Raw genomic sequence first — 16,665 nt, 5'->3', positions numbered from 1 at the left:
GGGTGGGAGGAGGGGGCGAGGGAGAAAAAGAGGAGAAAAAAAAGAAAATTAAGTTGGTAACTATGGACCTAGTGTCGGGCCTCTCTGGCATATTTGAAAGCATAGTGATTTCTCTTGCCTGGGTGTCAATCTAGCCCATTAATCATCATATACAGTTTTTCTAAAAGCTATTTTGAGAAACATTTAGAAAATGGCTTTTATATAGCTATATATATTGTGTTTATATCCCCTAGAAATGGTCTCTGTTTTAGAAGCAGATGGCTTTTCTTCCCTCCTTTCTCTTCCTTTTTTGTTTCTTTCTCTTTCTTTCCTTCCTTCCTTCCTTCCTTCCTTCCTTCCTTCCTTCCTTCCTTCCTTCTTTCTTCTTTCTTTCTTTCTTTCTTTCTTTCTTTCTTTCTTTCTTTCTTTCTTTCTTTCTTTCTTTCTTTCTTTCTTCCTTCCTTCTTTCCTTACTTCCTTCCTTTCCTCCCCTTTCTTTCTTCCTTTTGATTTTCATCTCTTTCATCTACATTGGGTACCAAATACGCTCACTTTCCTAACTCCTGATGCAGTATAACTGCCCACCATCTAGCTTGGTGAGGGTAGGAGCGGGAAGGTGAAGGTTTGGTGGTGTGGCCACAGGTCCTTTGTAAGGCACACTTCCAAGGAAACTGAAGGTGAACAATCAGAATGAGCAGGTGGCCCAAAGCAATAGTTCAGATGCTGCCTCTTTCATCCTGCGTCAGTGCAAGGGGTCTAGCCTATGCCCTGCTGCTACACAAGGAACTGGAGGGTCTTGAGATACCATCTAGTCCCACCTCCTTTTATTATAAATGAAGAGTTCCAACACCTTTTTTAGTCAAGGCAGCCTGGAGAAGTCTGGGAATATGAGTGCTCTGGTCTTGGTATTTTCATGAGAAATCTTTATTGAGTTGAAGTAATTTAAACACAGCTAAATAAGATCAAGTCTCAGGAAATGCTTACAGAGACAGTTTAGTTACCAGAAAATGTGCCTTGATATAGTCCCTGAGGAGGACTCAGGTTGCTATCCAATAAGCAGCAAATCTCTCCTATAAAAAAATGCCAGGGCCATTATGATGCTGAGGATGTCCTGGGCTAGGGAAGAAGAGGGGAGATGGAGAAAGGCACATAGTGACCTTTGTCAAGCCTATTCCTCCACTCTTCATCCACACCCCCTTCTTCACCACAGGAAACCTGGCTTTAAATGGACATCTGGGCTTGAGGGAGAGGAGAGGGGGAAATGGACCCCTAGTGTCTAATAGTGGCTTCCACGAGATCAGGCTGTCCCAAAAAGGAGGAATGAGTCATCAAAATGAATCAAACTCTGGCCATATGTTGGCAGGTGGCTTCAACAAAGAACCTGTACTCCGGATCTAATGTGGGACCTGTCATGATCTCAAAGCACAGTTTGTGTACTCTACTGCTGGCCACAGCAGGACTTCTTGGGTTGATGGTGAACCTGGATGATATTCTCTCTCACAGTATCTTCTTGTTCCTTGAGGATCCTGGGAAAGGAAGAAGATGAGTCATTAGTTAGAGAGGAACAACCTCCAGATGAGTCATGGTAAAGGGTAGAGGTAGGCAGTGCAAGTATTATTTATCTCCATCTGAGAGACCAGGAAACTGAGGTTTACAGAGAAGAGATGACTCGCCTGTAGCCATAGAGCTAGTAAGTAGCAGTTACTATTCGATCTATGATTACAATGTTAGCCAGTGGGCTGAGCCACAGGATAATATGCGAGGTGAGTGCCAGAGACTTTAAAGTAATAGTAGTGGTATCTTATAGTCCTATAAAGCATTATACTTTTCAATGTGAGCTCCTTCAAAGCATGGACTGTCTTACCCTTCTAGTCATATCCCCAGCACTTAGCACAGTGCTTTGAATATAGTAAGCTATTAATAAATGCTTTGTTCATTCATTAAATGGTTCATTTCATTCTTTTTAAATTTTTTTTAAATTTTATCTATGTTTTTACATCATTTAAATTTCTCTTGTATCCCTCTCCCTCCCAGAGAGCTACCTCTTATAATAAAGAATTATTTTAAGAGGAAAAAGAGGAAGAGAAAAAAAGTTAATTTTAATTTAATTTTTAATTTATGGGATAAAACAAACATTTCCATAACACAGTATAATAATAAAAATATTGCACATAAAACCACAATAATAAGAAGAATGAGAAAAAATTTGTAAAGCCAATTAATACCTTTTAAAAAAAATTAATGATACATGCAATGTACTACATTTGTGGACTCTAGCTTGTGCAAAGGAGGGGGAGGAGATGTCTTCTCAGGTCATTGCTTTCTTATGACAATATTGAGACTTCGGCAAGGGAGATGTCATTGTCATCTCCATTTTACAGATGTGGAAACTGAGGCTCAGATAGGTTAAGGGGCATGGCCAAGCTTTTGTAATGAGTCATTAGGTAGCTGAGACTAGCTAAGACTACATCCCTGTCTCCTAGTTCAGTATTCTTCCCACTGATACTAACTCTCCACTGGATGCACTAAGTAATTGTTAGTATGAGAGTATTTTTAGAAGGTCTTTAAGACCTTAGGAATGGAGCCTAGCCACCAAAATGTGCTATGTGGTATTGGGGTAGGTATGGGTGACTAAAGAGAACTGTCTTCAGGACCTCCCACTGGGCCAGTGTTGGGCAACACTTCCAATAGGCCAAGTTGGCTCCTATATCTATCACAGCCTCTTCTGCTTTACTCCAAGGGCTTACTCTTGCATTCTTATCTGGCTTCCTTTTAAATCTCAGCTTGGTCACTTATTATCTGTGTGACCTTGGGCAAGTAACTTCATCTCTTTGGGTCTCAGTTTCCTTAGCCATAAAATGGGGATAATAACATCTGAATCACCTACTCTATTCTGCAGTTATAAGGCTCCAGTGAGTTAATGTGTGGGAAGCACATTACAGTCTAACCCATTATGTAAATCACTACTTCTATTATTCCAGTGCTTTGATGCACTTATCATGGAATAGTGTGTGTTGTAGTTATCCATGTTGGTGTCTTATCCCCAACGAGGCATGAGAGCACAGACCATGTTTGATCTAAACTTCCTTTCTCTCCTACTGCTTAGTATGTGTAATTCTACATATAGTAGGTAGTACAGTGGATGAAGTGCTGGACCTGCAGTCAGGAAAACTCATCTTCCTGAGTTCAAATCTGGCTGTGTATCTCTGGGCAAATCACTTAACCCTGTTTGCCTCAGCTTCCTTATCAGTAAAATGAGCTGGAGAAAGAAATGGCAAACCACTCCAGTATCTTTGCCAAGAAAATCCCAAATGGGATCATGAAGAGTTGGACATGACTGAAATGCCCAAATAATAACAACTCAGTATACCTTGAATTCATATGTTGTATTGGGTTTTGTTATGTTGTATTGTGTTGTAGTGTATTAAGGCCAGTCTTATTTATCTTTGGCTGTCAGTCAACCAAGAAACATAAGACCATAGCATTTAGTGCTTGAAGAGATGTTAAATCATGTAACCCAATCCTCTCATTGAACAGATGGAGAAACTGAGACCTGGAGAAGCAACAGAATTACTTCCTTTGACTTCAAATCCAGCATTCTACCCATGTTATTTCTCCTTCCAACTCCCAAATTTTATAGATGAAAAGACTGAGGCCTAGAGAGAAGTGGGAATATTACCCACAGTCACACAGCTAATCACTGTGAGATTAATAGGGCATGATCCCAGGTCTCCTGACCTGTATGTTAGTACTCTTTCCATGACACCAGGGTGACTTCTTCCAATACTACATCTCTCATCATTTCCACATTTAAACCCTCTGTCTATTTGGACTGAACCGGCACCCCTGTAACTGACCACGCTTTGTGATGATTAATCCCATGCTTTGGGGCTCCATTTTGCTGTCAAAAGTTAGAATGATATCTAATTTAGAAGCAAAGGTGTTAGCCTGAAGAAGGCCCTATTTCTTCTTTAGTTTACCTTCTTGCAAGGTGACTATGCTAGAATTATGCTATTCTCAGAGTATGGTGGAAACTGCCTTGTCTTGGGATGGGGATGAAGGGACTAAAATAATGACTAGCAAAACACCCCAGCCCTTATTCTCTCTGACATTTGTTTTCTTTAGGAAACCTGTGATTTTCTTCTTTTTTTCCTATACCATTTCACTAGGGCAGATTTTAGACACATCAAACAAGCATTTCCCTTCAAAGGACCATGCCTTCATTAACAGCAGCTCTGTTCAAAGACAGTAAGAAGACACATCAGGTTAACTTCTCCATAGAATTGCTTCTGGACCCACATCCTCAAAAACAAAGGAAAAAAATGACAGAAAAAAAAGGAAAACCAACCTTGAGGTTTCTTTAAACCTTGATCCCAAATTCTGCAAATTCAAATTCAATCCGATCCACCAAACATTTTTAAATTGTCTATTATATGCAACATACATGGTAGTAGGCCTTGTCCCATTGGTTGCTACACTCCTCCAATCTCTTGAAGGGAGAGATTTTTAGGATCTCTAAGCTCTCCTATTCTAAGTCTAGTCAGTATTTTTCCTCTGCTCTATTCCTCTGAAGAGATGGATGGGACCTTTTCCATCTAAAGACAACAGTGCTTAGTCCTACCTTGTCCTTTGGGGAAGGCTACACAACGGCTATCATCAGACTGAATTACAAGAAGATTTACTTCCCTCATTCTTTTTCTCCTTTAAACATTCTTTTTGCTCCTTTAGACATTCATTACACTATGGATGGCAGTGTTATTTTTTTTTCTTTACCTGGCGAAGCGAAGCATTGATTCTTTGACGTTATAGTCCGAATACGCACTGCATTCATAGAAAATCAAATCATTCTCCTAGACTCATGAAACAGAAGAAAAGGAGGAGTGCTTAGGGTGTAGTTTCTTAGAGAAAACATCAGGGATGAAAGCATTCTGCCACCCTTCATCCAGAATCCTGTACAGTCTTTATTAAGACTCACTAGCTCCTCCCCACAACTCCCTAACTCAGCTTCTCTCTATTTATAGCATATATCCTTCACATTCCCTGGTCCAGTGTGGGACAGTATCAGGCAGGATACTGGCAATTTACCATTATCATCATCATAATGATAATGCTACCTCTGTCCTATGGGAAGGGCTGCACAACTGCCCACATCAGACTGGGTCACAGCTAGGTTTGGTTGTTCCACATTCTTTATCTACTTTATGAAAAGGATTCATTATGCTACGGATTGTAGGGCAATTTTTTAAAAAAGGTATTTTTTTTGTCAATAAACTTTTATTTTTTTTTTATTTTATTTATTTTATTCTGAACTTAGGAAGTAAAAAAAAAGCATTTCCATAACATAGTAGAATAGAAAAAAAGATTATTGTATGTGAAACTGCAAATCTGTTATGTACAACTTGCTATTCCTTTTAAACATATAATAAATTTATCATCTAGCTAATTATTTTCCCCTTTTTTCTTCCCTCGCACCCCACTCCAGCCATTATAATGGCTACCATTATAATGACACAAATATGTCTGTATGTATGTGTGTATATGTATATATGTATACGTATATATGTAAAACCATTCTATACATACTTCTACTTATTAGTTCTTTCTCCGGATACAGATAGTGTCTTCTTTCATATGTCCTTTATAGTTAATTTGGGTATTTATAATAGGCAAAACGACTTATTTGCTCAAAGTTGTTTTTAAATCAATATTGCTATTACTGTATGCAATATTCTCTTGGTTCAGTTCATTTTGCTCTTCATTATTTCATGCAAGTGTATCCGTGTTTTTCTAAGATCATTGAACTCATCATTTTTTTATAGCACAATAGCATTCCATCACAATCATATACTACAACTTGTTCAGCCATTGCCCGATGGGCAATTTTTAAATTGTAGGACAATTTAAAAAGCATCAATGTGGTCCAGATTAACATCCTAGCTCTGTCACTTTCTAGCTATGTAACCTTGGCAAAAATTTTTACCTCTCTGAACCTTGGTTTTTACCCTTCTACAAAATAGAAACATTAATTCATACACTATTCATACCACAGAATGAATGAGAACCAAATGAAACAATGTATAAAAAAGTATTTGTAAGCAAAAAGCACTGTATAAAAGATAACATTACTACCACTAGTAATGTTTTCTTCAATGTAAAAAATTAAAAGGTTGGATCAGGTAACATATTCATAGAACTGAAAGGAAGCTTAGATTACGTCTTGTCCAACGTCCTCATTTCACGTATGACTTTCTCAAGATCATATAGCATATTAATGGTAGATTCAGAATTCAATCTCAGGTTGCCTGATTCCTAGGCCAGTGCTATCACTATGCCGAGCTGGTTTCTTTCTGCCCTCATCTTCTATGATTCTATAACAATAATGCCTGACATTGGTTTTAGGGCATTTTATTTGAAGGGGGGAGGCTGAGAGAATATATACTTTCTGCTGTTCAAATCCCTTTCACATCCATTATATTATTTTAAGCTAGCCAACTCCTTTCATTTTTTGGTTCGATGGCTCATTTGCCTAGCCTTTCTTTCAATCTGGCTATATGCTAGGATGATAGTTAATGACACAAATAGTAATTTCACAGGTACAGGGAACTCACCTGTCTCTTTCAATGTACTTAATCAGTCAATAAGGATTTTTAAACATCTCCTATCTGATAAGCATACCTGCTACTATGCTAAGCACTGAGAATACTAAGAAAGGCAAAAAGAAATAGTATCTTACAGAGCTCACAGACTAATGGGAGAGACAGTCATACACAAATTAGATATGGGATAAACTGGGAATAGTCTCAGAAGGAAGGCTAAACTAAGGAGGATGGGGAAAGGCTTCTTGTAGAAGGTGGAACTTTAGCTGAGACTTGAGGGAAGCCAGGAGCTAGAACGGAAGAGGGAGGGAGTTCCAAGCATGGGGGACAGTCAGTGAAAACAATCAGAGTTGGCGGATGAAACAGTGTGCCACAAGGTGGTAGGCCAGAGTTATTAGATTGAAGAGTACATGAAGGAGAGAAAGGAGTAAGAAGACAGAAAGTTAGGAAGTGCTTTAAGAGATAAACAAAGAAGTTTGGTTTTGATTTATTGAATGGGAGGTGATACTATACTTTGCTGGGGGGAGGGTGAATTGGAATAAGAAGAGATTTGAGGCAAGGAGACTAACCAGCTGGTTACTACCATAGCTCAGCATGATGTGAAGACAGTACAAATGGCCTACCTCTAGACTGGCTGCAGGGAGATGAATTTTGGGGTCACCGCATCTCTCAAAGACGATATACCAAGGTCTTTGTCAATCGATGGATTATTTATATTAACAGACCCTTAATGTTGGTAAAGATGGTATTGTGACACATAACAGAAGACTGACCATTGATACCAGTCCTGACAATCATGTACAGAAGCCACTGGCACAATTCCCAAGTGGAAGACTGGAGAGCCTGCTTCAGGAGAGTTACAATCATGTGTAATGGAGAGATTTAGAGCATGCTCAGATGTACTGTAACTGGGTTTGTGAAGAGGAGCCCTACCAACATTACTAGAATTGTGGGGAAGGGGGAGCCTCCTCATGTGAGGTATTCCTGCAGCTATGGAGATATCCCTTGGTTCTTGGTCTCAGCATTTGTTTTTCATTTGTTTTAGGTGGAAATTGTAGGCTACAACCTTGTGAGTTTCTACAGATAAGAAGGTTGAGTCACCCAAGGTCTAGGAGCCCTGGACAGAAGCCCAGGCTGGGTTTTTAGCCAGTCTAATATTGATACTCCCAAAGTGTGGCCTTTGGGACCTAGCTGAGACAAGGGCTCACCCCCACAGTGATGTTGCACTTGGATGGGAAATCCTAGAAACCAGGTTAAGTCTGAGATCTCTATCTAAGATAGAGACTAAGTTGTTATAGTGGACAGTATGCCCTCTAGGTGTTGGGGGAAATGTTTTCACTCCCATCTTGGTATATCTTTGAAGTACATACTGCTTTGTAAAAGCTAATCAGTAATAACTGGTTGAAAGGAACACACGGAGTGAGTCACTGGAGATTAGGTGGCCCACACTGGGACAGGTCACAAGCATTAGAGAAAGATACCACAACCCCTTACAGTTAACTCTAGACCCCTGAGGGGTTATGTAGCAGTATATTCAGGGATACTTCCCCTTGTATCAGGATACAGACAAAACCATTCTAAGCTTTCTCCCTAGTCCAGTGGGGACAACAACTTAGTCACAGGGTACATTTCATCCCGCCCCCCCCATACACTCCCTTTCCTTCTACCCCCAGAAGTGGCCAGTCTTTAACAGAATAAAAACTTCAGGATCTCATGGAATGGGTCTTCCTCCTGTGGTAACTCTATATATATGCGAGTCTGTGTGTCTGTTTGTCTCAAGTACGCTAATACAGAGAGAGAGAGAGAGAGAGAGAGAGAGAGAGAGAGAGAGAGAGAGAGAGAGAGAGAGAACCTGCTACAACCCCATACACATATCTAGGAAATAGCCTGGCAGAGCATTTTCCAAAAAACTTTTAGCTCCCTCCACTGACACCTTGCAATGCTAGACCTACCCTTCTTTTTGCCTCACTCCAGCTCTTCTTCCCTATCATATGTACCTTCCTGTAACCAAATGTTCACCCACTCCCACCTCAGCTCTGATCAACCCCCTATAGACACAAGACTGCCCAGAAAACCGCAGACAGGGAATAAAAACAGCCAAGGAATCGCTTCCCCCTTGGGGTCACTGGCTAGTTTTCATTAAGCCTGGTCTTATTTCACTGCTCTCTTAGGTTTGCAGGCTTATGCTTGTTTTCAAAGCACATTTGGTTTAGCAGTTCTTCCTGGGAATTGTCCCTCCATCTCATCCCTCTCATCTTACTTTCGAGCTACTGAAGGTTTGAGAGATTTCCTTCAATTACATGTAGCCTCTAATCAAGTTCTATTGATCACTTGTGACTTTCCCTAAGAGGAATCCTTTTCACGACTGACCCTAGTATGGGCAGAGGTATCTGCTCCTTACCTTAGCAAGACGTTCTCCATGTCCCTGGGGGACTTCTCTCTCTTTTTCATTGTCAACCTTATTGCCCAGAAGGAGGATGGGAATGTTCTCTCCCGCAGCTTCCTGTAGAACAGACAAGCCCCAGCTAGATCAAACCCAAGAGTAATAGAAAGCAGAGCCCAGAAGCTCTGACAAAGACTGGTTTCCAAGAGAGAACTGGGGCTGAGAATCCTCAGAAGTTTACACTCTTCTGCTACAGGAGAAGATGGGAAAGCCCTCTGCAGGGCTTGATGGTGCCAAGCATTTCCAAGATTCATTGACTTTAGAGTTAAATGTCCTAGCTGTCCTCCTTACTTGACCTTGGAGAAGTTACTTCCTTTCCCCAGACCTTAGTTTCCTCATTGGTAAAATAAGGTGGGATTAGTCTCAATGATTTCCATGGGTCACTCCTAGCTCTAATTCTTACCACAATCATTAGGTTTGTCAGTGGAAAACACACACACACACACACATACACACACACACATGTATGTATGCATGTATATGCATATATGTGTATGTGTACATACATATATGCATATGTATGTGCACATATACACATATGTAATTGGGTCAGTGCCATGCATACTCCCAGAGGGGTGTAGGTAGGTGTGCCTTTGGCTCAACATAACTTAGGGGCAGGGGGAAGGTAGGCAATGTAACCTAGGTAAAAACTTTCAGACAACAATACATGCTAAGGAAGAGCTTTGTATACCTTAAAGAGGTTAAATGTAACTTGTGTTTTTTTAAAAAAAAATAATTATCACAGTATTATATTGCTATTAATGTAGTATTATATAATATAATTATCATTATTCTATTTAAAAAGTTAATATAGGGTAATTATGCAATTCACTTCCATGATGGCCACCTTCCAATAAAGCTCCTATAGCTGGACTTTAGGACAGAATATCTGTGTATTCACTTCCCAAACCCACAAGACTCACCTCTACCCCAAGTTTGAAAAGTGGGCCTAGCAAGCTGAAATACAACGTGAGTAAAAATGATAATGTCCATATTTAATAACCCTAGGCAAGCTCTTATTTTTACTTTGTGAAAGATCTAATTAGCACTTTAATATTTATTTGACAACTTATGCTAATTCCTAGAGACTGAATTTAAAATTAAAAAGAAAAAACTATATAGAGGTGCTGCAGAGTCACAGAAGCTACAAAACCTAATAGTTTCATGGATTCTTTTAATAATCATCATAATTCCAAATAAACGGCTGAATCTCACCTAATAGTCATAATAATTTTAAGTTTAATTCACAATTATACATGAAGATTCTCAATGAACCCTTAATGGTTATATGCAACAATAGTCCATTTTGTTGAGTTTTAATAGTTTAAAATAATATACAACTTATTTACAGAATCGGGAGGTAGGGCTCAGAGAGACTGAGAATGGTTCCAAAAGGGTCTACAATAAAATACCGGATAGCACTATCTTCTACTAAGTACATGATGTCCCAAAAGTCAGCATAGCTTTAATAACCGAATCTTAAAACTGCAGTAAGATATTTGGAATTCTTTGTTTTTCCCCTGAGTTCTCATTCTTATAGCATAGTTACCTCTTCTTGCTATCTGGCACTCTATTAATCACAATGCTTCCATCTCAGGTAGTGCAATAATATGGTACAGCATTTATGAAAGTTCAGAGCTGGAAGGCATTTGAGTGATCAACAAAATTATGAAATTTAGGGTTGGACTCTCAGCAACCAAGCTATGTCCAAAAGGAATATTAACAACAACATTCTCAACAAGTAATTATCCAACCTAGATGCAATGTGGTATAGCGCAGAGGGCACTGGGTTTGGAGTCAGGAAAAACTGGGTCCAAATCCTTCTTCAGATCCATAATAGCTGTGTGACCCTTGGCAAGTCACTTAATTTCTGTGTACCTCAGTTTCCTTATCTGTAAAGCACGGGTGGTTGGACAAAATGGCTTCTGAGGTCCCCTCTAGTTTTAGATCTATGCCTATGTCCTTAAAGCTCTCCTATGGGCTTCATCAACTTCAAACATGAAGGTTTAAATATACATTAAAAATGAGAAGGAACCTTAGTGACCATCTACCAGCGGTGGGGAACCTTCAGCCTCCTGTGGCCTTGAGGCCACTGGTTCCCCACGCCTGATTAGTCCAACTCAGATCTTTAAAGAATTTCAGTAGGACATAACCAACAAGTAGGGAACCTACCACTTCTCAAATCAGCCTATTTCATTTTTTGGACAACTCTAATTACTACAAAGTTTATTCTGATATTGACCCTAAATTTGCCTCTTTGTAGCTTCTACCTGTTGTCCTCTGAGAGCAAACAGAACAAGGACAAGTCTGATCCTTCTTTCCAATGATAGCTCTTCAAATACTTAAAGACAGCTATCATTTCCTCCAATACCACCTCCATGGATTCTTTCCCCTAAGCTAAACATCCTCACTTCCTTCCAAGGCCCTTCACCCTCCTGGTTGCCCTCTGTCTTATCTTGTCCCTCCTGAATGTGGTAACCAGAAGTGACCATAATATTCTGGTATTGACCTAATCATGGCAGAATCCAGAGGAACTGTCACCTTCTTATTCCTGGCACTGATGTCTTTCCTAATGCAGCCCAATATCACATTAACTTTGGGAGCTACTACATCACACCACAAAAATTTAGCCTGCTTGCTACACTGGCTGAAATTATTAGCCTTAGTTTTTTGAGCTACCTAGTTACACCTCACCCCTAAACATCTGGCTAAAAACCTTGTATAGCCTCTAGTTACCTTTTAGTAACTTGACAGTTTACACCCAACTTCCTTTCTTTTTATTCTCAACAATTACACAGCCACACCCACTTTTTCTCCTCCTCCTCCCAACCTCCTATATCATCAACTTCCCTCATTCACCAAATGACTCTCCCAAATGACCCAACAATTCATTTCACTTCATCTCATCTTACTTATCTTGCTTTGCCAACTACCTTCTTAATCTCATCCTTCTTCACCCTTCTCTCACTGAAGCCAGAAGCAGAATCTGAAGCTGGAAATTGTTCTTTAAATTTTCATTGCTTTCTCCCAAGTTTGCACAAACCTCTCCCTCTGAAATTCAATCTTTGTTCCCACCCCCCAACAGGACCATATACTCTGAGTTCTACCCTCCTACCCACATTGAAATCATCAATACAGTTTCCTTTTCTTTCTTAAGTCTTTCTTTCTTAAGTCCTTTCTTTCTTTCAAGTCCTTATACTTCTCCCACAATGCACTCCCCATGGAAGCCACAAGCAAAAGATCAAGTTTTACTCTCTTATTTAATAGATGAGGAAACTGAGGCTCAGCAGGATTAAATTATTTGCCCACGGACACATATGAAGGGCAAAGCTAGGATTTGAACATAGGTCTTCTGAGCATAAGCTCTGTTCTCCTTCTACTACACAACATTGACTCCTTATACTTTGAACAATTTGCTCTTCAATATTGTATTTCTTACTTCCCTTCTCAATATCTCTGCCCTCTCATCTCTTGAGAGTTCATATTTCTATGGCACTTCAATGTTTGGAAAACATTTTTTTCATAAAAACCCCATGAGGGAGGTGGTGAAGTATTATTAGGTTAATTTTGCAGATGAAGAAATTAAGGCTCTGTCAGGTAAAGTTACTTGCCTTAATTGTTCTGGAATAATTAAGTATCAGAGGAAGGACATGTTGGATTTGGACAGCATAGGATTAGTTTATAGATTCTGCCACTGTGTGGCTCTGGACAAGTTATGTGACTTCTCTGGGTCTCAGTTTCCTCATGGTGTTGGACTAAATGATCTTTGAGGTCTCTTCCAGCTTCCATATCATTGACACCTTAGATCAGAGCCATAGTCCTACTAACCTAAGATTCTATCTCTGATCATGGCCCTAGTAGATGGTCTGTGAGGCGATAGTTTCGTTCCATTACACCAACCTCAAAACTAACGCATTCCCTCTTCCCTACCCACATACATACTTACCTACCTTCTCTACCCCACACCTCCCATTTCTCTTTTCCCTAAGGAAAATCTTATAGGTCCATCATTCATCAATTTACATATACCCTCCTTAAGCATATGCCTCTTTGAACATTTTAACTCATCCCAAGTCTTGGAGTAGTGAGTTCTCTAAGTCTGCTCTCTGTAGGGTGAATATAGCCCATAGAATGTTCTTTTAAGTACCATGTGGTGATCCCAGTTCTAGTCTTCTGTGATCTGTGATTTGATGAACAAGTCTCTATTTGCTCTTCCCATACCCTTTATAATATTATAGATTTCAAACAAATCCCTTGTCAGCCTTTGACTTTGCAGCCTGATGAGTCACAAAATCAGAGAATTTTGGTAGTTGGAAGAGACACCAGGGGTCATCTAATCCAACACTTATTCCTCTTTGATTTTCCTAAAAAGCAGTCAGGCACCCTCTGTTCAAATGCCACCAGGGACAGTAAGCACACTTCCTTATGGGGCAGCCCACTTTATTTTAAGACCAATATATCCTAAGGAAATGTTAGGAAGCAGTTCCTTATACTAAGCCAAAATCTAGGTTTTCACGGCTTAGAATGAGTGTAAATAGCAACTGTTTTCTGTTCTGACCAGAAACTCTAAAGGCCTTCCTCTCTCAGACTGATAATTTTTTGATGGTAAATTGGGCCACCTTTTGTCTCAATTCTTACCTAGCCCTTAGTCACTGAACGGGTGTACCCTCAGACAGACCAAGACCTAGGAAAAACCTTAATTTAGAAAGGCCTAGGTCACCCAGTGCCTCCTGGGCCATCATCAGTTGTCTTGACTGTTGTCTGGCCACTGTATTCTGATGACTCTGGAGGAGAGAGTGAGGCAGATGAGTTTGCACAGCTCTGCTTCACTTAAATCCAATTCACTCACAAGTCAAGACATCACCCTTGTGGTGTCCTTGGCCCTCTTCTAGAATGAAAGATCAACAACAACAACAACAACAAACATCTCCCTTTTTAAACAGTCGTACAGATTCTCTTTAGCAAACCTGGATACTAATCCAGGCTCTTCTGATAACTAGCCATGAGATCTTGGGCAAGTTCCTTCTCATTGGGTCTCAGCTTCCTCTTTAATAAAATAAGGGGGCTGAAGCAGGTGATCACTGAGGTTCCTCCTGGCTTTGAGATCATAAGGTTATGGAAGGTTTTCCAACCTTATGATAATTTTTGTAGTCTTCTCTGAATTTTAAAAATGTGGAAGACAAGACTCTGGAATTCACAACCCTACCTCTTTCTGATTTTAAAGATGACAAACTGTAACTCAGAAAGGCAGCCTGCTTTTTCATATAGAACATGGAGTTGTTATATTTGGGAGAGGTGGTGTGAATATGTGTGTGTGTGTGTGTGTGTGTGTGTGTGTTTCAATATATATTTGGTGAAAGGCATGAAAAAACATTTAGCCTGGATAGTGCCGGTGTTTCTCTGGAGCAAGAACAAAAAAATTTCTCTGCATAATAAAATGCGCTGTTATGCTCAGGAAAAATGACTGCAAAATTACATCTTGGGGGTTTCCATATTTATCCAGCCCCTGGACTATGAGTCAAAACAAGATTTATTTGTGTAGTTCATTCTAAACTGCCAGCACTTCAAGCTCAACTTGGAACATGGAAAAAAACAAAACCAAACCTCCAACTGTGCTATTTTTTGTTCTGTGCTGTAAGGTGCCACCACTCACAAAGACTGTGCAATGTAAATTAGCTAGCAACTGAGGAGTGGTGAGGAAAGCAGCCCTGCGCATGCGATCTGAGAGGAGAAGAACTGGCTTGCTCCCATGCCGGGGTGGTGATGTAGCTAGCTAGGCCAGGAACCTTGGTATCACCAAACGCAGTCTCCAACAGGGGCCTCTTGGACACAGGGAGTGGCCATAAAGTGGAACAGAGAGAGCACAGAGATTAAGTTTCTGATCTTGGCACTGCCATGAGCTTGCTGTGTGGTCTGGGGCAAGTTACTACCTCTCTGAGCCTCTGTTTTCTCATATGTAAAATGAATAGGTTAAACCAGATGATCTCTGAGGTCCCTTTTGCCCCATCATCCTCAGCTTTACACGGGGGATGAAGAGCATTTACAAAGCTCCCTGGCATAGGTACCAAATGTTTTTAGGTTGGGTCAATCTGTTTGACTCCAGTGGGCACGGAAGGTTCCAAGGGAGAAAGAGGCCAGAGAGATTTCTAGGTGCTTTGAGTTATGAGAAATGCACTAAAAATGTATGTAACCAAGCAGACTCAACAGCAAGTAGTCTAGCCAAAAGTTTAGACTACTTTTGTAGGGAATTTTCTAATTTCATTCCTAAGGGATTCCAGAATCTACTGGGTAGTAAGAAGATGGGTAAGATAAACAAGTACGGTGATAGGAACCAAGATATGGAGCTGGAAGGAGTCCTAGAGAGCATCTAGTCCAACCCCTCCTCATTTTACAGGAAAGGAAATGGAGGCACAGAGATGGGAAGTGACTTGTCCAAGCCTACTCAGGTAGTAAACAGCACATCCAGGACTTTCAGTGGAATCCTGTTCTTCTTTCCTGAGACCTCTTCATCAAGGAAAAAGAGACAACATTGAATATGGGCTACGTTGTGGCTTTAGACAAGGGTTACACGAATTTTTGGACTATAAGAGATTACTATATGGAAGGGTGAGGAAGTTACAGTGAGGCAGATCTTTGTTCAATGTAAGAAAAAAATCCCATTTCATAATAAGAAACTCACCCACCCTTTTACAGCCAAAGAAGACTGTACTTACGACAGCCTTAACATTAGGATCTCCTTCACCAAAGAATTACCTAAAGAGGTGAGTTCCCCCATGTCACATAGCTAGTTAGGGGTAGAGCTGGGGCAGGGGGGCAGCTTATCCTTGAAGCCTCCCGGGAGTCACTCCCAGACACCTGCTCCAGTCCTCTTAACAGCAGAAAACGTGTTCTTCTGTATAACCTGCGGCAATTTCAGCCCATTCCTTCTTGTTCTGCCTCTCGGGGGAGGAGAGAAATAAAGAACAGCTGGTCACCATTCTCTTAATAATAACTCTTCAAATACTTGAAGGCTGTTATTAGATCTCCCCCTCTGTCTTCCCTTTGCCAATTCAAGTGACTTAGAACTCTTTGGAAAAATATGGTAGAGCACAAAAACAAAGAACTGCTTGTCAGTACCCCCCTCTGTCAAATTAGGTGTCAGGTTTTAATACATCAGCTGACATCTCTGATTGCTGGTTGCCAAGGCAGACTGACTAGCTTTTCAGGAGCCTTGAAAGCAAGTGTCTCAATGATGCCAGTGTTCCATACCTTTAACATGCCTCCCTTTACACGACATAGCTCCTGCTTTCTTCACGAGGCTTGAATGGAGGAGCTGTGATTTCATGGGGGCGGGGGCTCCTTCCCCTCACACAGATTCCAGACCCCTAGGTGCATTACTCAGTGGTCAGCCTTCTGATGATTCAACTCCATTTAACTCAACAAGCATTTAATAAGTCACTACCACATACAAAATACTGTGCTAGGTATTGGGAAGAGAAAGAGAAAACAGAAAATTGGGCTGGATGACAGATGGATAATCAGCCTCCTGGTCCATTGTTCAAGACTTTCCAATTTTGTAGGACCTGTTAGAGCCCAGTGGGCATACTTGGGCTTTGAGAACTGATAGTTATCTGGATGTTGTGATGAGGCATCTGACTAGGGCTTTAG

At 40.5% G+C, this 16,665-nt stretch overlaps 1 protein-coding gene across 6 annotated transcripts in view; it reads right to left on the bottom strand.

Moving 5' to 3' along the window:
• Positions 1-885: 885 nt before the first annotated feature.
• CRACR2A (calcium release activated channel regulator 2A) overlaps positions 886-16,665 on the bottom strand; it is a 228,984-nt gene continuing 213,204 nt past the window's right edge. For all 6 annotated transcript variants that reach the window (XM_078155925.1, XM_078155927.1, XM_021001581.2 and 3 more), the window contains 3 exons: positions 8,977-9,078; positions 4,753-4,829; positions 886-1,505 (listed from right to left, as the gene is read on the bottom strand). In XM_078155925.1, coding sequence (XP_078012051.1) covers positions 1,418-1,505; positions 4,753-4,829; positions 8,977-9,078 — 267 coding nt within the window. In that variant the 3' untranslated portion in view covers positions 886-1,417. The remainder of the gene's footprint in view (positions 1,506-4,752; positions 4,830-8,976; positions 9,079-16,665) is intronic.

This window comes from Phascolarctos cinereus, unplaced genomic scaffold, assembly GCF_003287225.1.
Source record: "Phascolarctos cinereus isolate Bilbo 61053 unplaced genomic scaffold, phaCin_HiC Scaffold_1;HRSCAF=81, whole genome shotgun sequence".
NCBI classification, from domain to species: domain Eukaryota; kingdom Metazoa; phylum Chordata; class Mammalia; order Diprotodontia; family Phascolarctidae; genus Phascolarctos; species Phascolarctos cinereus.
The sequence above is the reverse complement of the archived record's forward strand: the minus strand, read 5'-3'. Positions and strand labels throughout refer to the sequence as shown.